At 34.7% G+C, this 20,167-nt stretch overlaps 2 protein-coding genes across 4 annotated transcripts in view; one reads left to right on the forward strand and one right to left on the reverse strand.

Moving 5' to 3' along the window:
* LOC136409458 (E3 ubiquitin-protein ligase RNF220-like) overlaps positions 1–15,059 on the reverse strand; it is a 48,088-nt gene extending 33,029 nt beyond the window's left edge. Inside the window, exons 1-5 of one of the 2 annotated variants that reach the window (XM_066390955.1) lie at positions 14,851–15,059; positions 14,575–14,800; positions 14,310–14,436; positions 11,917–12,187; positions 11,647–11,862 (exon numbers count right to left, since the gene is read on the reverse strand). In XM_066390955.1, the coding sequence (XP_066247052.1) occupies positions 11,647–11,862; positions 11,917–12,187; positions 14,310–14,432 (610 nt within the window). In that variant the 5' untranslated portion in view covers positions 14,433–14,436; positions 14,575–14,800; positions 14,851–15,059. The remainder of the gene's footprint in view (positions 1–11,646; positions 11,863–11,916; positions 12,188–14,309; positions 14,437–14,574; positions 14,801–14,850) is intronic. The other variant, XM_066390954.1, reaches the window with a different exon arrangement.
* A 2,658-nt stretch (positions 15,060–17,717) lies between these two features.
* Positions 17,718–19,630, forward strand: Creld (Cysteine rich with EGF like domains). 2 transcript variants are annotated; one of them, XM_066391250.1, is made up of 3 exons: positions 17,718–18,108; positions 18,169–18,918; positions 18,975–19,224. In XM_066391250.1, the coding sequence occupies exons 1-3, from the start codon at positions 17,953–17,955 to the stop codon at positions 19,074–19,076; spliced, it is 1,008 nt and encodes a 335-aa protein (XP_066247347.1). In that variant the 5' UTR covers positions 17,718–17,952; the 3' UTR covers positions 19,077–19,224. The 2 variants fall into 2 exon arrangements, with proteins under 2 accessions (XP_066247347.1, XP_066247346.1); XM_066391249.1 differs by having other exon boundaries at positions 17,721–18,108; positions 18,169–18,922; positions 18,975–19,630.
* Positions 19,631–20,167: the final 537 nt, after the last annotated feature.

Raw genomic sequence — 20,167 nt, forward strand, 5'->3', positions numbered from 1 at the left:
AAAGAGGGATTAGACAATATATGGGCAATCCTGCTGCTCGACTCTGACAAGAAATTATTAGATGTGTATCTGGTATAGAAATGGGCATAAAACACACTCAACCATGCACCCTTGTCCCATATTAGGCATCCAGCTGTGAAGTCGACTTTCGAACACTCGTCACACCATCCCCTCGACTAAATAAACTGAGTCTCTCAACCCCGTGAGAAATCAATTTAGATTTTATTGTTATTATATTTACTGTAAATGTGACTTTTTATCGGATCCTTTTCTTATAAGGTTGGAAAATTTGTCTCCTAACCGAATTATTTCGCAATAAAATTTTGAAGATTTTTATCGGGGCGCAAAACGTTTTGATTTCCCTCATATCTCTGCTTGATTCGAATATGAAAGCACACGCTCGGTTTTACAACACGTTTCTTCTTTATTGCACCTAAAAATGGTTTTTATTCCTGCTAAAGAGTATAAATTTTTTTTATTTTATTCCTGGGCTGTATCTGAATATTGGTCGATAAAATATTGCAAATTACCCGGCTATTTGATTTAAAAAGTGAGATGTGACCACGTCCATAAAAATTTTATTAGAGGAAACAAAAATAACGATGATAATCAAAACTAAGGGAGGTTTCTGACGTTGATGCTTTTTTCACAACTTTTCCGCCTGTTTGCGGTTAACAGGAAAATGAATAAATAAGTTTTCTCAGCACGCTATTCCCCCTTGTAACGCGCCTTTTTATCATGTAAAAGAGCTGCCGGATTTGACGTTTTTAAAACGGTTCCTTTCACCCCATATAAGTATTTTCATCCAATATTGAATTCACATTCGTTTCAAATTTGTTAACCCTTTTTACGAATGCCAACACGCGGTACCAAGAAACTGAAAAAGTTACAGGCAAAAAAAAGTTACACGCTTTCAGACATCACTTTAGAATCTATAAATATGTAAATGGTCTCCCAGAAGTCATTAATTCATTGTACCTTTCAGAAGTTTTTAGTCAGCCAAAATACAAGTTCGTAAATCGTCGTATATTTACAGCAAAATCTGACAGGACCTGACTCCATTGTTCTCTGGTTAGGTGTAGTTTTATTTTCTTGTAGGACTGTTTTACAAGATCTTACAATGTTTACGATTCACCAGATCGCTACACAAAGTAGGACAGATCTCATAAAAAGGCAAGTGAAAAATGTTTGTTCTGTCACTCAGCCGAAGGCTCAGTGATAAGAGACAAAATGCAACTGCAGAATAATTGCGATTTTTGACACGAAAGGGTGAGTGAGACGCCAGGGACGCTCGTTACCGCATAACGTGCAAATGGAAATGTCACTGTCACATTCACGACCTGCTCTAACCAGACTACTAATTATTGCCAGAAAAAAGAAGCATAGAAAACATGTAACTTTTACTCTTTTGGCTTGTTTGGGAGTGACGCTTCACACAAGTAGGGGTTGAAGTTCAAACTACGTTAACAACTACTCACAATTTAGTATTATTATAAATCAAATTTCTCCCCTCAGAGTTTGTCCTCAACGAGTGTGCCGAAAGAAAACAAATTCAAGTTTTAGCAGTTTGACCGCAAATTCCTTAATAGTCAGTAGGCATTTCCGAGTTACAGATGATGAGAATACTTGACGATTTCTCCGAGTTACGTTATTAAATGAATATTTCGAATAAAGATATTTACTACCGTAGTATTAATTTTCTGACTTAGGAAATCGCCAAGTGCTAATTGCGCTAAGTATAATCTATAACTTCACCAGAATGAGATAGATAAATGAGGACACGTTCCCGATCAACGCAAGTCCATACGAAATATGTCATTTTCCTAGTCCGAGAGTAAATGTAGTGTTACTTATCTATAAAATGGTTCAAAGTGCGTTTTTTGTCAAACTTGCCAGAATTTCTGCGACAATTACATTTGCACAGTAATTATTGTTAAGAAAGCATGACGTTTTCAACGAGATTTTGAATCTTTAAATAGTTTTAGTTTCTTATTAGTCATCGGAGAAACCTCTGTCTCAAACATATTTAAAGCACTTTTTAGTAACTTTTCCGCATAATCTAACGACCCCATTTCTTTCTGTATTGGTTAACACAATTGCTGAACACAATACCGAATAGTGTTCGGCCATAAAGGACGGAAAGATTTATCACAGTTTGATGTAAAATGCAATAATTTATTGACAGTTTTTTAACTGGTTCGGACAGACTATACAATGGTGACTTTCATCTCACTTAAGCCATAATCTTCAATGTTCTTTCAAAGACCACTCAGTAACGGCTCGCTTTTTGAAGAGACGGTAATCCAGGCTTTAAAACCTAATAATTTTGGAGGGTTGACACTGAAGTTGGTGAAATTTACAGTAAAACAGATCCTTTTCGTAATCGGAAATAATTGAAAGAGCTAACCGAAATCGGCAGAAGGTCTTTTGCAATTTTAAACTTCGAGCAAACAGGGGATAATTGAAACAGGCGATAGAATTGGGAAATTAAACTGGCTAACTTGACAAACAGGATTTATCATTTTGTCACAAAAATGCATAGCTAACAAGCCGCAGCGCCAAACTTCCGGGCTTTTTCAATTAAAAATGCATGTAAACACTTGCTCATCATTCATGCTTTGCTAAATAACTCTAATTGTTCCAACCCAAACGAAACTTTGTTTTCTTTTTGTGTTATCTATACGCGCACTTTGTCGTGAATTTACCCCTAGCTTTCAAACGTTTAGTACGGTTTTTAACAAGCTTTAGATTTATGAAAATTGTCAGACACTGGAAGATAATTATTGTTCTATTTCAGAATGAGAGAGTCCAGGTTCAAAAAATAAACAAATCGAGGTTAATGTATGAATTAGACTCGAATACACAAAGACAGGTGTGACTTATCCAACACTGTTTTAAGAGAACCAATTACTTTAGCCTTATCTAAACAGCTCACTTCTCGTGTGTCGATGATCTTAAGCCCCTGTATTTTTAGTTCATGAAATCAGAATATTAAATGTATAAAATCTTCAATTTATGACAAGACATTGCCATTATCCTTTTGTACGCAGTTAATTTGAACTTCATAGTTTATTTTTGTTAAATTATGTATAATTATACGCAAAAAGAGATGTGAGAAGTGAGGCGTCGATATCCAGCTAATTATTTCACTTTGCCAACAAATTCTTTAATACAACAACTTTTTTAATAAAAGGCTGCTAATCAGCAAAATTTAATTAGCCACCAGGACTCAGCTGTGCAAGGGCGGCTGACCCCCCAGCATCCAATTACGATTACCTAACTGTCATCGAACTCTCCCCCTTGGCCCACTCCCCCAAGCAGATTCGCATCTGTTTACTTACGCGATTTACAGATTAACACCATCGATTTTTAAATGTCACTCCACTTCGCTGCTTTATGTAGGCTACCAAGTCAGATGCCTCCCCAAAAACTTTCCCCAAGGTTGTGTTGTTAAACTTAAAATTTATTTTCTTTGCAACAGAATTGACTTTTAGGTGATAAAGTCATCATTACGAAGATTAGTTTAACGCGTTGCAACGGCAACAAATTTACCTGCCTCGTCAATGAAAACGTAAAGGCATACCTTCAAAAGGGGTATTATGCCACATGCAAGTCAACATGTCCTGTAGGAAGTGAAAATCGGCTACCTTCAAGGTCTAAAAGGTGAACTTAATGACTTTGGGATTTATCTTTTCATTCAGCTTCCGGTCTCGTGTTGGGTCGAATTTACAACTTAAATACGACGACCAAAAGGCAGAAAAATATCGAGGGTGTCATATATAGTTCTTTGTGAGACTGCTGGGCGATTTGAAATGTCAGATGTTTGATGGTTTGTGGGCTTTGTTGGCTAGCAATACAAAAAAAATATCTTCATATAGCTTGGAAATTAAGCTGGCAAGCCCCAAATAAGCCAAAAACACGCAGCGAAAATGCAAACATTTGATGATTAGTGTTCTACAATTCGGTTATCGTGGTAGTCGCGTAGCCCTCATTCCTTTTAAAGGCCGTTGATGATGTGATGTGAGGTACCTTGTTTGAACAGCGTACAACTGCATAACAGCCACTCTGTATATCCATCATAAACGATTTCTGTCATATTAAGACGAGTAAATCATCAATCAAAACTTGGGACGAACATTTTTGCGAATTGTACAGATCTGACTCTCAAGACATCACTCTTGACGCAAGAATATTTGTTGAAAATTTATTGAATCTCTCGTAATTTTGGAATAACGAAGTGAGCCAAATCAAGCTAGTTTATTCATATCCCAATGTAACTTAGGGCGATTCTCAGAAAATATTATATGAAATATGACTTTTAAATGGCAATTAAATTAGCACAAAGGCAACAAAACATTTAGTCATAATTTGATAAACATAAACTAACGATGCGGTATCAAATTAATTTGAATGAGAATAAAGGTATCATGGTGGCAAAAGTAGATTAGAAGGGGCTATTTACAATAGCATATTTGTCAGTATATAAGTGACTCTCCGGCTTCAAAAGGGACACCTGCTTTACGGTCCAATGCACTAAATATCAGTTTGTGAGTACGCTTATAGTTCGAGTGACACCCCGAGTCATTCAATGCCCTGATAGAAAGGAACTGTCACTAGTTTTGTGAGTTAGTATTGTAGAAACTCAGGGGCGGGGTTAGTTTTTGATAACCTCCTTCAACGGATTTATTTTTATGATATTCATCGATATCTTTGTAATTTTCGTTTTCTGTGCTCTCACCACTGAGACGAAGCACAGCCGCTTCTGAGTTAGTAAAATTTTTCTTAGAAAAAAAGTGCCTACGCCTCTGCAATTTTTGGTGTAATAAGCCGATGTGCACATTTAGTGCGAGTCCTCCCCTAGGCCGCGTTCAGTGACATCATTTCACCCAAATTAATCCTATTGCGTCACTCGTATTTGGGCGATAATTCACGCGGAACCGTTATAAACACCACTATTTAAACGATTATATTTCATAGCTAGCGCAATTTGTCAAAGCCCCGAAAAGGTATTACGACAAAAGGTGTTTTCGGTATTACGTAGATTATAGATTGCCGCCAGCTAGTTTACATGGGCTAAATAAACTGGTCCTATTATGAATACTTTGAAGACGCTACCTTATGATTTTAGAAAAGCTTGTTAATTAACCTGAGAGTCTAATTTGAAAATTCAAATTTTCGCTCGAAGGAGAGTTTATAGCTGATCTTCCATTGCACTTTCCTTGATGAATTGCAAAGAGGAGTACGTGCACATTGAAAGCGTAGCATTTCCATGACATAAATTGGCCTTGTAAAAAAGGCAAGCGGAGGAAAAGGATTTCGAATCGTATTAAAGAAGAGGAGGAATCGTATGAAGTGTTAAATACAAAACGGCCACTTGAACATCGTGACTCGGTGTTGGAGTCTCGGATTCCGTAAACCGCTTGAGATTTCCTGCGAGTCGGCATTTGGAAAACAATCCGAACATAAATAAGTTGTCTGCGGCAGGAATGCCACAGGAGCGCGAGCCGACTCATAGCAGGGAATAAATCACCACTTGAGTGAGAAATACACTGTAGTACAAGACAAGGTATTTGCCGAAATACATATCTACATACGTGCTGCCAACTTCAGTGCCTACCGACTTAAAAAAAGGCAAAAGTACTACGAATGCGTGCGGGGCCTGCATTTTCCAGAACTAACGGCGTATAAATAAGAATGTGAGAAAAATTCTGGCTTTAACGTAAATAAAGAGTGACATTCTATCGGCAATAATAAATCCTTAAAGGCAGTGAAATAGAAACGCGAGTGCAACAATAATTCCTGACAAATAAGGCAAAAATGTGACCAACTGCATATCCGCAAAGAATTTTATGCAACAAAATAACTTTTGCACAATTATGCCTAAATGAATGTATTGCATTTGAATATAAATTGTATTGAAACGTTCGGCTCGGAGTTTGGTATCGTATTGTGTGTAAATTGTGACTATTAATAACGCAGAGTGGAGTATCAATATGTCCAATCGAATAAGTACCCATCTACATAATTCATGCGTACTTATTTAAATATCGCGAACTGCGCAGGTTATTACCTTATCAAACTGGCATCGGTACCAGTTGACTGCTCCTTCGGTTCTCCTGCATAAGAATTTCTACGTTTTATTACCCATTTATTTGCGGCCACCTTTTTTGAAAACGCTCACGAGGAAACAACCATGAAACCATAAAAACATTCGACAAGGTGTCTCGGTGATATGTTAATCTTTTAATTACCTTAATGAAAACGCTTCAAGTGATGCGACTTGAAATAAGACCCTTAAAATGGAAAAAAAACAAAATTACACTTTGTTCAAATTCGTCACGTTCAATAGGAACCACGTAAGGAAAAAGTACTGCAGGAAATCCGCTATTAAGTTAGTAGATTTAGAGGAATTTTGAATTTGAAAAGTTACTTTTTGGGTTAAACAATATTAGAAACTTTTTTTAATTTGTATAAAAATTGCGACACTTCCTATCTACGTTAATTTATTCTAACAAATGTAAGTTTACTACCGCGCTGTACCTATAGTTTTCCAAATATTAAATCACTTTTACACGTTATGCGCTAAACAGGTCGACTAGTAGGCCCCCTTTTCAAGTCTCGAATTATATTATGTTCCGCCACTGTGAGTCAGCTTTTTGCAATTTATTCCTTGCTCACGTGCATGTGGTTTTTGCAATACTAAGTTGACTTCCTTTGAATTTCTGTTTGGGTTTGAAAGCTTTGAATTTAAAAATTGGGTCAAAAATTATGTGTTTCATTAATATTTTTGTACATTATAAGAAAACAGTTGGAGAGAGAAATAAAATACAAGAAAAATGAAACAAGGAAGAGATAATAATGAATTTCGAGAAATGAGTGGTTAGTAGAGGGTCAAAAAATTTGGGAAGGTAAAGAAGGCTTGTAAGTAATACCCTTTTGATTTGCCAAAAAATGTGGTACAGAGAGTATTATCTTAGTAACGAAGAGTTTTCGGATATAGATTTTTTGCCATGTTTTTTTAACATAGAATAACCGGTTAAAATTTTGTATACACATTTTGGGACACTCTGTGCGTAAACATATTAACTCAATCATAATCATAAGAAATGGATTGATATTTTTCAGTTTTTAAAGTATCTCTAGAGGAAATTGTTTAAATTTAGATGTATTAAAACACAAACGTAATATTTCACGGTTTAATTTATTTAAGCATTTAAAAATGCACACAAAAATTTGTAACTTTTAGTAAATAATAACATTTTCTAATCAATTAATTAATTATATTGGCAAACGAGGGCTTCATCTGGGAGGCGTTCCAACATATACAATGTGTTGCTCCACTAGGAGTAATAGACTTTTAATGCAGGGTGATCAAATCTTGTCTGGTCAATCATCATAATACTGATCCGATAACTTCATAATCAATACAGTGTCTTTGGCAACCCCCATACTCAGTTATTTTGTCATTAGTTAGAAACAAATACCTAGACAAGGGGTATACTATTTACGTATGTTTTATGTACAAAAATGTTAAAGTTTACTTTTACATTTTGTATCATCATAAACGGCACGAACAAAGGTTTCACTTCAGCTACTGAATCACCGTGATCTGCTTCTTGGGTCACATTTTAACACTTTTGACACTTTTGAAGATGGTTCAGTTTTATACTTTTTAATTTTTTTCTCATAAGCTGGGAATTCATGCAGCCGATGGACAAACTGACACCTTTTTTCTATATTTTATCCTGATAAAGACAAAGTGTATAATTTTTTGCAAACTTTTTTAATTTGTCATTTCCAAGGTACTTTCTTTCATATTCTCTATACTTTCCAACTCGATCGATTTCTGCTCACTTTAACTTACATACGATTGAGTTTTCAAATGGCATGAAATCAATATCCGACGTATACACATCATATAGCACATGTCTACCAATTTCTGAGCCAAATGCCAAACAAAAGTATCAATAGAGAGACAGTTCTGAGAATCAAAACTTTTTAAAAACCTCTTGAATTTTTTCTGATTTTTCATTTTCCATTTTCAACCGTTTTCGAGACTCTTCCTCGAAAAGGTAGGCCTCTCTTGCAGTTGCTACGGGAGTAGGTTCCGGATAATAAGATGCAAATGCCTTTCACATCCCTGCCTTTTAACTTTTCAAGACGAACTCAAATATGTTTTTGAAATCTGTCTGATTCGAAATTTTATATTGGTTCGGTTTCTCCGACAACGGAAATTTTAGATTCTGGTTCGAAAATCTACATTTAAACTGCAGGTGGATTTTAAAATGCAGGTATGCATCTGGGTCTCACAAAGTCAATATTTACTTCTAAGACTTAATATTATTGATTATATGGGTATATAATCGGAATAACTGCATGTAAATAAACGTACTCTCCATTTGGTTTGTCTTTAGCCGAGATCAGCCTATTCTTTAGTACCGAAGTCATGAAATCGAGCAGCTGGCATATGTCCTTTTCAGAACTAAGACCGTTTTTCGTTTTCGGAAAGTCACCAAGATAAGAATGGCGTATATATTTGCATCATCTGACATTATGCATGGCATTGTATTACAATCGAGTGATTCGTTATGGACGGTATAAATCCCACGATCTGGTAGGGCATATCCCTCGGATGTATGTAAATATATGCTACTAGTTGACGGACGTATTGGCAGCAAACAACCTCCGTATTATTTTCACCAAAAGCAACTCATGCGCAAAATATTTATATAGTTATCGCGTTTTACGTAAAGTACAATCAGTGTCAAACTCTATAATGAATTCGATAAGGTTTGTTGATAATGAGAATAAATGAATTTTCTGAAAATAATTGGTATAATGGGGTGATACTAATAGCAAATTACGTGCTAAATTAATTATTCACTAATCAGGTCAGTTTTTACTGTAGTTTAGACCTGTGATGTCAACACGTACACATACGAGTTATCCACCTATTTATGTTGCTGATAATGTCGGACATAATTACACGCAAATGCTTAAGAACTTATAGTGACTAGCTTTGAGTGATTGATAAAAACCAAATGGCCTCAATCCAAACAAGCATAAAACGCAAATAACAATCAATAAAAGACACTTGCTGAAGCAAGTGGTATAAATTCATGCGGCAACGAAAGAAAGAGGGGGTTAAAATGACCGAATAAATTTATTAGAAAATGTTGAAATGAAATGAAATGATGCAATTACGCACATTTTACGGGGAGCAAACGTGATTCGTATTCAAGCGGTGTCTCTACTTATTAGTGGTCTGCTATAGCCCAGTTATAAGCTGTCTAAATCATAGACGTAACACATTATTTCGGCAATTCTAGGCAATTGATCAAAACACTGTTTATGCCAGTTCAAAAAATGATTAAAGGCTTCAATAAATCAAGGCTATAAATCAAATATAGCAGACATAAATTCGAAAAAGAAGCACGGTTTCATATCTAATTGGTATCTTGCTTAGACGAGTATTCTACGCCACTGAATAAAATTGCCCCGACACGTAGAAGCTAATTGCTAAGTGCAGAACGTGCGTACAACTCTTTCCTGTTCTGTCGGTTTGTTGGAGTGTTATTGCCGAATTTAACGTCAACAAATGTCCCGTATTGGAGCTATTTTAAAGCGGACTTTAAAATGCTATTTAATTTTTATTAGTGCATGATAAAAAATAACCAGAGAATTATCGCAAAAGGGCAAAATTCATTTCGAACAGCTTTTCCCCTTTAGCATAAGAATTTAATAATAAGGGGTAAATTTCAATCCTTTGAACACTGATGTTCTTGAGGCAATCTGCAAATTTATTATTGCGTAGTGAAATTTTGAGCGTTAATGGCTAACAATTATAATTAAACAATAACGAATGTTAATTTAAATAAGTGAAATGATTTATCATAAAAATGCGGTCTGAGTTTCGGTGAAAATCCAAAAATAATGTAGTAATTTTATTACGATATGTGCCCAAATTGGTTTGAGGTTTTGAAAGCATTGCATAAACCAAGATTAATGAATGGTCGGCCGAATGACAAATTATATTGTTAACCTTTTGTCCGTTAATTGACAGAGGCAAACTCATAAATAATGACCAATCTGAAATTTATTTTGTTTGCTGATCCTATATACCATTATGTACAAATATTAGTTTCCGATATCCCGAGATTTCACGTTCACCGAGTGCGTAATTACTGAGTAAAAAATCCACAGTTTACCGTAATAAAAGTGGAAACTACTAAGCAACGCATAAAAATCCTTTAAAGTGGGTGTAGAGACGAGATATAATAAGAAATCCGAACTTTGTTTGGTTTCTAAAGTCGGTTTTGTTTATATGGGTAGAAGAAACCCAACTGTTTTGACTAAATAAACATAATCATTTAGTTACTATTGTTCTTCCGTTTCAATAGCTTGCGTCCACCTGGCATCTTGTAACCTATACAGATCTCCGTAACCATTGCACAGAAAATCAAAATACGACTTTTCGCGAGACACTTAAATGCGTATTATTAAAATAGTAAATAGAATTAAGAGTGAATATAGTTTGTTTTCAGACCTGGGAAAGAATTCCTTTCCTGAGGGGAAGAGTAGCCATATTGCATTCAAACCGAACGAAAGTATTTTTATGGTCAGGCCGTATTTCTCAGGGAGGATATATTAGTTTCATTTCGAATGAATTGCAATCCATCTGGGGGAACGCGAGCGGAGAAATCATTCTCACCCACAATTAATGACAATCGAAATTAAAAACGTAAAGCGTTATTGTTTCCAATTGATTTGCCACCCTCGGCGATCTTCTAATTCCTTAATATCGGGCGCAATTTAAACGGGATTTATTGAAAATTACCTTAAAAAGGAAAAACAATGAACTGGAGCACCGACAGGAAATAAAGCTGTTAAAGAGCAATTAGGGCCGAGAAAAATCAAACCGCAGGGCGACAAAGCGGAGAGTATGGTCATTAAAATCACGAACCCAATTTCCCTCATAACACGGGGCATTATGTTAGCATTACAGGGACAGTTAAAATCTGTTAGTAAAAGCTTACATATGATTTGTTGTTGCGGGTTTTCGCCACCACACTGCGAACATTCCCAATAACGATCGTGATTATTTGGTCAAAGTCATATTCTTTTGTTCCGGAAAAATGCCAAACACCCATTACCACCACAATTGCTATTTGCCAGCACAACCTCAATCAGAAATACAATGAAACTTGCGTTTTGTTCATTATGCTTTTAGTAAATGAGATCCGAACATGTTCCAGCAATTAAACGTAAAGGTGTGGGCTTTAAAAAAATCAACAAAAAGATGTTGCCGATTGTACTCTCTCGACGTTTCTCGCCCCAAAAGCGTTAATCTTTCGCGAAATAAAAGTAACAATCAGAAGACGCCTTTCACTTATCAGGGCCTTCTCACCCCCGGAAAAAGTTGCGGCAAATTTATATAAAAGAGCTCTCTGCGGCACCCTTTTCTAATATCTTTGGTAATTTTCATTTTTCGCCGGGTATTTCGGTTAAAAAAAGCCCTATAGCAATAAAGGCTGATGCATCTTTTCAAGTGCTTATGATAATCAAGAGGGTTAACACCCATTTGTTAATCCGCGGACGTCCCGTAATTGATTCTTAACAGCCAAATAAAAAAAATTTTAAACTGACTTCGAAATCCTCGTCCCTCCTCATGAATTCCCGGCGAATCAGTGTCAGTAGTCCTTGAATGATGTTCTCCATCCTCCGACATCTGCGTATCCAAACTCTCCTCCTTCACCGATGAACTCTGAGGCTGCGGAGAGAGTGAAGTACTCGCCGGAGAGCATGAGTCAGTACCTCGAGGACTCGGGCCCAAAATTCTTTCATCGGAGGGCGAAAATATCCCTGTAACCAACACAGTAGGTTTCAATTCTGGTTTTAAACTACAAAAGATCTTACCGTGATTGTGTCCAGGATGCATACCCTCATTGTTCGTTTCAATTTTCAAGCACTTAGGAGGTGCGAAAGCAGAAGGAGACGGAAAAGATTTTAGGTCGGCCAGAGGGCGGAAGGCCCCCGAACCTAAGGACAAGCCGGGGTGAAGGAACTGGGGTTGAAGGTGATTGAGAATATGGGCTGGGATACCACTGTAAGCTTCCATGTGTCTCAAACCGAAAGAGGAAGCCGAGAAAGGGCGGTGCAGTTCTTTTTGGGCCTCCGACATTACGAACTGAAATCAAAAGAGACACTGGAATGCATAACTTGTATAATGACAAAAAATTTCGTAATGCGAAAAAGTTTTCAATTGAGTTCTTTAAAATTTCGCAAAAAAATGCGCTAGTTCTATACAAGCTATTCCAAATCTGGTTCAAATATAAGTACCGTATATATGTACATGCAGAAACGAACAAACATTGACCAAATATGAAAAAATCAGTAAATACTTTTTACGAGACATCTCAAATTTTATTATCATATTTACCTATTTGTGATGAGAGATTACACATATTTCCAATGAAGCGTATTTTATATCTATTTTCAACTATTATAACAACCTGAAATATGACATTTCTACCGCATTCATGGATCTGTAGTCCCTAAACAGTTCGAATTAGAACACATGGAGTGCTTCACTGTATGCAATGTGACTCAAATTGACCTTCCATGTATTGGCATCTAAAAATCTATAAACGCTACAAAGCCGGACAATTGTAGAATACTCTAGATAATTATCCTAATAATGTATGATACGCTTTTTTAAAAACATTAAAATAGTCTTTTGTTTTAGAAGATACATTTGAAATTTTAGGGCAAAGTATTGGTTTTCTGGAAACATCATTAACTTTTATTTTCTTATTATTTTATTTTGGAATAAGAAGTAAAGATGAATTTTCAACCATATATAACAAATCTATCAAAACTTTATAAAATTTTACAAAGAGAAGAAATGTAGTTTTCATAAACAGGCTGGAGATTTCATCGCTTCTCAGAATAGGACGTTGTCTTTAGAGATAATTAGAACAATATTAAAATGCGACTAAATCAAAGTCAAAACATGTGTTCTATCTGCTTATTACTAAATGAAAATCCAATTCTATAAATGTTTATTTAAAATGGCCTCACATTGAAATTAAGGAAAATTTTGCATGCTGGAGGTAAACTATTTCAAAGTCATCAGAAATGTGGAAAAAACTGAAGTTCCTGTTCAACCAGCTCGACGACCTGAGCCGCATTCTTTCGACTTATGATTTCGCATTAAAAGCCGTTATGATTTAAAAATCACGTAATTCTTAATATTAATACAGTTAATATTGTTAATACGAAACACCAAGTTATTTTTAAATTAATTTAACACAAAAATTAGCATAAAACAAATCATAACGTACTTTGATTCGAAACCACAAGTCGAAAGAAAGCGACTCTTAAATAACTCCTCAATTTTTATTTATTTGAGAGTTTAGGAGGAAAACACCTTATATGCATTTAAATGTCTATTTGAAATGGAGAAAAATTTTAGAAAATAGATTGAGAAGATCTGTTTTAGCTTCAATTAATAAAAATACTGTGTGTATGGTTAGTGCAAGTTACTCCAGTTATATTTGTACGTTTTTACTCATTTCCTATAATTATTCAATAAAGTCTTAGCAGAGTTGTTATACCTACATTGCAACAAGGCAACTAAAAGTTGATGGTTCGAGAAAACCAAAATGTTGCCTTCAAATTTCAACTTCACAGACGTCTTTTACTCTGAAGGTTGATTAAGAAATAGTTTCACAGAATTCGGTTAGAAATATAGAAATATAGAACGCAATAAATAGAAACTTATGTCGCAGGGTTGCCCACCATTCTCTTTTCATTTCTATTTGAACGTTCATTCCTTTTGCGGACTTCCCACTAACTTTTCCTATTTTTATGTCCATCCGCGCTAAACTTTTCGTTTTTTGTTTTATTTATCTTAAACATTTGAAAGTATTGTTTGCTTGAACATTTATAAAAGTGAGAATTTTTGCAAATTTACACTAAAAGGGAATTTTATTTTGTGCCATTAAAGTTGTGTTTTCAAAGTTAGAAAATGATTTTTAATAAAAATATGCGTCGTAGGAGTTTACGAAAATATCAAAAATTTCATTAAGAACGTCAGCAGTGAATTCCCTAAATAATCGAATTTTTATCAAAATTATGGGAAAAACATCACTTTTCAACGGGGTTTTCAAATTGGTTGTTAATTAACATGAATTAATGAATTAATAGCTACAAGTGAAATAGCAGGATCGCGTCATTACCAATGAGGCAATTCCACAATTAGACTTACGAGCTTATTAAGCTTTGTAGAACGTCATATTGAAACTTACCTGCGGATTGAAGGGTCTCTGAATCCTGAGGGCATCTTGCAAACCGCCGGCGGCTTGCGAAAACACAACCAGAGCTGGCGAATTTAAGTGCGCCGAGTTGGGGACATACGCGGAATTCTCCATAATTCTGGAAAAATTATAAAACTTCCCTTAACTTCATTCACAAAACAAACATACATGGAACCAAAAGAAATGCATTAACTGGTCATCAGGGGAGGCACTAAGGATTTGCTCACTAGTCATACTGTTGGCACTAAGAAATTACCTGGAGGTTTGGCACCGAATTGAAACCGCGTGGTGGTCGACAAATTTCAAGCGACGTAGGTCAACATTTCACTCAGCATCGCGATTCAAACTGACAGGAGCTGCACCCCACTCTGTGGGAGCACGTTGTTGCTCCGTTCTCTGCGCCGCAAGCTCGCGCAACATGTGAAATAATGGGCACCTCCTACCCAACCAAAACGAGATAGGAGGATCTTTTGCCTGAAAACCTATAATCATGTCATTAATTTTGTTGTTTTACATTTATTTTTACTCTCACCTGCTCTTTGGACGCGGCCGCGTCGTTGGTAAAAAGGCGCTCAGCAATCGGCATACTCGAACGGTATTAATCACTTTTCTGTTTGTTTTATACCTTTAAAATGTTGAATTATTATTTTAAGACGGTGCTAACTGAAAGGCGTGACAATCTGCGCGAGATATAGTTATATCAAAGCGTAATTGTGGTGCGCCCCAGATTCAGTCGAGGCTAACACCAATTAGACATTTCTCTACTAAATATCGGGGGTAAAAATAACTACATAGATTTTTATCCCTTGGCGCAAACAATTTAATATTTGAGAGTTTTAAAAAATATCGACATGTTCAATAACAAGCCTGTTTGACGTATCTTTTATCTATTAGTTTATTATAAACCTCTACGTAACACTAGCTTAACAAACTGACTGGGATGTTTACTGATAATTATCCCTATGGTAGAACACTCGTGTTGACTTGACGGTCATAAATATGTTCTATACATTTAAAGCAGAATGTTCATTCTTTCATTTGTTTCTTGGTAATGTTTGAGAAATTTTAATTTTTTAAATTTAATCAATTCTTCATGCATAAAAAAAGTTATTCAATTTATTTTAATTTTAAAATATTTAATTAACTTAATTTTCATGATTTCTTTAATAATAACGATTCATAATTAAATAGAATGATGCAAGTATCATTTTATTTAATTTTGCAACCACTGTCAAAAGCATCAATGCTGACATACATTTGTGCTATGAAATTCTCTATTTTTAATGCAGTAAAAATAACAAAAACAAGTAGAAATGGAAAAAGGATATTAGTCAACCTGGCGATATGGGTCTCTACTTATTGGTTTCATAAGGGATTTGTGAGCAGCAATGCAGGTACACATACATCATACTACGTACGTTCAAAGACATACGCACGTGCGGATGTAGGTCACATTGGCCTGATTAATACAAATAGATAAATAACACTAATGATTTAACTAAACCACCATCTGGTAATTAACATTAATTTATAGCACGGCAGTTTAGGCGTTTTCTGCCCTGATTCAATTGCAGTTACTCCTGTATAAGGTTTTGATTAGAATACAACGTTGTCACATAACTCTCTATTTTCTATATAAATAAAACAAAACTGGATTTTTAATGACTATTTTCACATAAAACACAATCCGAGAAACTAGAATTACTAGGTTGTTGTTAAATATGATTGCTTGCCAGTTTCTGCACGACCCTTACTCTTCATACATTTAAGAATAATACAGTATATGTATACAACATGCGTCATTTAAAAACGACCAAACATTAATTTCTTAAATAAAGCAAGCATGCATTAGTGTTTTACATCACCGTTTTATGTAATAATAGAATTAAAATGTATGAAACACTAACAGTTCTTCATTTCCATCGTGAAAGATAACATCGTTTTTGTCGAATTAATTACTCAGCTATTGAGACAAGGAATGTTCAGAGTATGTACTTCACATGTTTTACATATTCACAATCCATACACTTTGGTTTCTGTTATTTTTTTCAAGTTTCATTAACTTTTTCCTAAGGGCTGAAGATGGTTAGAGATTTGTCATCGAAACGTTAATAAGAGTTTTCGCTAGCCTTTAGTAAAGATATTTCGCGTTGGTATCGGCTGAAATGTATAACACGACTTGTATTAGTCCACTCGCCTTATGCACCATTATAGTAGATCCTCCAGTTACCACTGGAGTTTCTTTTGCGGTAATAAGCCTTGACACTACCATAAATCTGTGTTTGCTGGGGCGTACTAGGTTTCGAATTTAATTTGTCAACAAGGTGAAACCAGTATTTCGATTTCCTAGATTCTTATTGGATGACTCCAACAATCTTGTCAGATTAACAATGAACACATTGGAATAGTTAGGCTGTAGGACTTTATTTTACCATCTCTATGAAAAGTAATTTGTAACTATAAAGTTTATTTCATAATGTCCGGATAGATCTATTTACTTTATATTGAACTGTGCTGATTTGTAGACGATAAATCAAAAATTACAGTATTTGATACTGTAATGATAATGTGAAACAACATTACTGGGCTTTAATTAGGAATCTATAGTTGGAAAAATTACAGTCGTTTACGTTATACATATATTTTTCTAGTAATGTGACCATAGCGGGAATTAATTTTAATCCGAAGATAATTTAAAACACATTTAACACTGGCAAGTTTCAAATAAATATTTTATTGCGTTCACCATATTTTCAAGAAATATTATATACTTTTTGCTTAGAGCAAAAAACTTTTGTAAAATAATAATTAAATGTTTATACCATAGTGAAAGACTCTGTTCCTGACGTCGCCTCGTGAGTAAAAAATGTGTACTGAAACAAATTATTTATTAGACTTGTGACTTAAATAACTATAATAGCATGTTAACAATTTGGTCGTAACAAAAAAGTAAAGTATGTGGTAAAAGTACTGGTTCCTAGTTAATAGTTTTACTTATTTGGAGATTTATATTGCTTATTAAGACATTCGATAATATTGTGTAATTATGTCTCTGACATTTCAATTCTTATTTTTTCAATGCTAATACTTTACATCGTAAAACTTTAAACAACTCGATCAATTTTCATGGTATACACTATATCTACAATTAGTGTAAAGCTACCTCTATTGAGTATTGCCCTGACTAAAGGTATTAATCAAAATATCAATACTGTTTTGATTGCCCTCTTTTAATGAACTCTGGAAGGTCTATTTTGACAGTGATCTTTTTCACTCTGTAATAGTTAGAAGAATTACAGTTCACGAATACGATTGGTGGGATTTCTCATTGATTTAATTTCTTCTTCCAACCAACCAACGGCCTCAAGAAACGTGTCTTTGACTTTTTTTACCCCCACCATTCATTATTTGGCCTATATGTTTTTAGTTTTTTAAAAATACAAAATTTTACTTCAAAATCTTTTTAAAACACTTGCAAAACGATCAATTTTTTTATAAAATAAATTAAACCCAATTAATCATTTATTATACAGCTTTTATCCAGTCAAGTTAAGAAGGCAACCTAACCTATAGTTCTACCTCAAAATTAATTTAGTATTCAGTTCTGTAAATTTCCGGTGCAGTGAAGACAAAAATGAAAATATCCCACACTGTTTATGTCATAGTTTTTATCGTGACCCTAAATTTCTTTGGCATACACTCTGATGGTAAAATGAAAAGTGATAAAGCTCAAAAAATTAAACTTCCTCCTTGCAGAGCTTGTAAAGCATTTGTCGAATCGTTCAATAGGGTGAGTATAACCATATTATCTAACTGAGAACTCATATTACCTTTCTTCAATTTTTACCAGGGAGTAGAGCGAACAGCCAAGTTTAAATTTGAGGGTGGTGACACAGCTTGGGAGGAAAAGAACTTAGGAAGCTATTCCAATAGTGAAGTCAGATTTGTAGAAATCCAAGAAAAATTATGCTCAGAAGTTGTAGAAGGTAAAGATCAATGCTATCAGTTGCTTGAACAATATGATGAAGCCCTTGAAATATGGTGGTTCAAGAAGCAGAAAGCTGAACCAGACCTTGCAAAGCATCTGTGTATTGATAACTTTGAAGTATGTTGTCCTGAATTCCATTATGGCAGTAACTGCACCCCATGTAATGGCTTTCCTGATAACATTTGCAATAAGAATGGAAAGTGCAAGGGTTCAGGCACTCGCAAAGGAAATGGGAAGTGCTTTTGTGACAATGGCTATACAGGAGATTACTGTGATATTTGTGCAGATGGTTTTTATAATTCTTATAAGGATGACAAGAAAATTCTATGCACTCCTTGCCACAAATCATGTGATGGAAAATGTACTAAATCAGGGCCTGAAGGATGCCAGAAATGTAAAGATGGATATTTGGAAAATAAAGATAGAGGGTGTGCAGACGTTAATGAATGCCTAATGGGAAAAGCTCCCTGTACTAGCACTCAGTTTTGTGTTAATACTGAAGGCAGCTATAGGTGTTTGGACTGCCATCAGTCTTGTCTTGGCTGTGCAGGAGATGGCCCTGATGAGTGTATTAATTGTGCACCTGGCTATACAAAAAAGGAAAAGCTATGTGTCAGTAAGTTAACTCAGCCCTCAAAGTTAAATTATATTTAATAATAACTTTTTAGATGTTGAAGAAGAGGAAAAAAAAAGTTACATCTCCACCATCAGATATGTTACTTATCTTGGTCTTTGTGTTTGCACCTATATTATTTTGCAGAAAAATGTAACAATAGCAGCAATAGTTGGATTGTGTGTAGCCATTTATATTACTTTATCAGAATATGTAGCAAATTATTTATTAGCACACAGAAATGCTGATTTGAAAGATCAGCTCACACAGCAACTTAACAAAGCCTTTGGGGGTAGTTAAGGGTTAGAAGATATAATTTTTAGCATAAATGTGAGTGCATATGAGAAATTGGAAATTGGGTACTTCCACTTTGAAATGTGTTGCCAAATATGTGTTGTGATTCCTTTGCAGTTTTGCCTAATGTGACAATGAATTACTTTAAAATTTAAATTTTCACGAAAACTAAAGAATAGCTATGGAGAATTGCTATGGAACACTTTGAAATTAGATATGTAGATGATTTTATTAGTATAATTATTTCTCATAAATAATTTCAAAACATTTTTATTTCTTTGATGGTAAAGACTCTGGTATGGGAAATGATATTTGGTGTGTCTGTAAGTAATTTATTTGTAGAAAATAGTATTCCCAGTTATAATGTGATATTATTTGTTAATATTTGTGTTGAATAAAGATTGTTATTCATAATAAGGTTTTATAGTTTGTTATTTTGTTAAAACACATTTTATTTTTGTCTTTAATTCATTAATATAGTTTTATTTCATAAATATATAATAAAATCATACTCATAAAGGAGCAAACAAATTTTGATGGTATCAGATATCGGACATTAAACTATGATCAATACACAGACACAAATTGTCACAGTTGATATTTCTTCATTCAAATATATTCGAATTTTATCAAATATTCGTTTCAGAAATGAAACAACGAAACAGAAATTCTGAAAATGTCTTGATATTATGGTGAAAGAAATATTACGGTGTTTATAAACATCGTAATATACTATAGATATATTGGGGCATATCTTAAATTCGTTCATGAGTTGCTTGATGGCAAATGGCTTAATCAGCACCCTATATTTGCGATTCACCGCCTACTATGAGCCTACTAAATAATTATCGATTATATCATTCAGTCAGTCTGCTTTTAGTAAGTTTTGGTATAAGTCCGGGTGGTTTTCACCTAATGCTAAAGCTTCAATTGACGTTGGTTCTACGTATAATA

This window comes from Euwallacea similis, chromosome 6 (assembly GCF_039881205.1).
Source record: "Euwallacea similis isolate ESF13 chromosome 6, ESF131.1, whole genome shotgun sequence".
NCBI lineage: Eukaryota > Metazoa > Arthropoda > Insecta > Coleoptera > Curculionidae > Euwallacea > Euwallacea similis.

Excerpts from the sequence above, each read along its gene's own strand:
- Creld (XM_066391249.1), top strand. The coding sequence starts at position 17,953 with ATGAAAATATCCCACACTGTTTATGTCATAGTTTTTATCGTGACCCTA. Across the intron at positions 18,109-18,168 it reads TTGTCGAATCGTTCAATAGG|GGAGTAGAGCGAACAGCCAA; the intron begins GTGAGTATAACC and ends AATTTTTACCAG. Across the intron at positions 18,923-18,974 it reads AAAGGAAAAGCTATGTGTCA|ATGTTGAAGAAGAGGAAAAA; the intron begins GTAAGTTAACTC and ends ATAACTTTTTAG.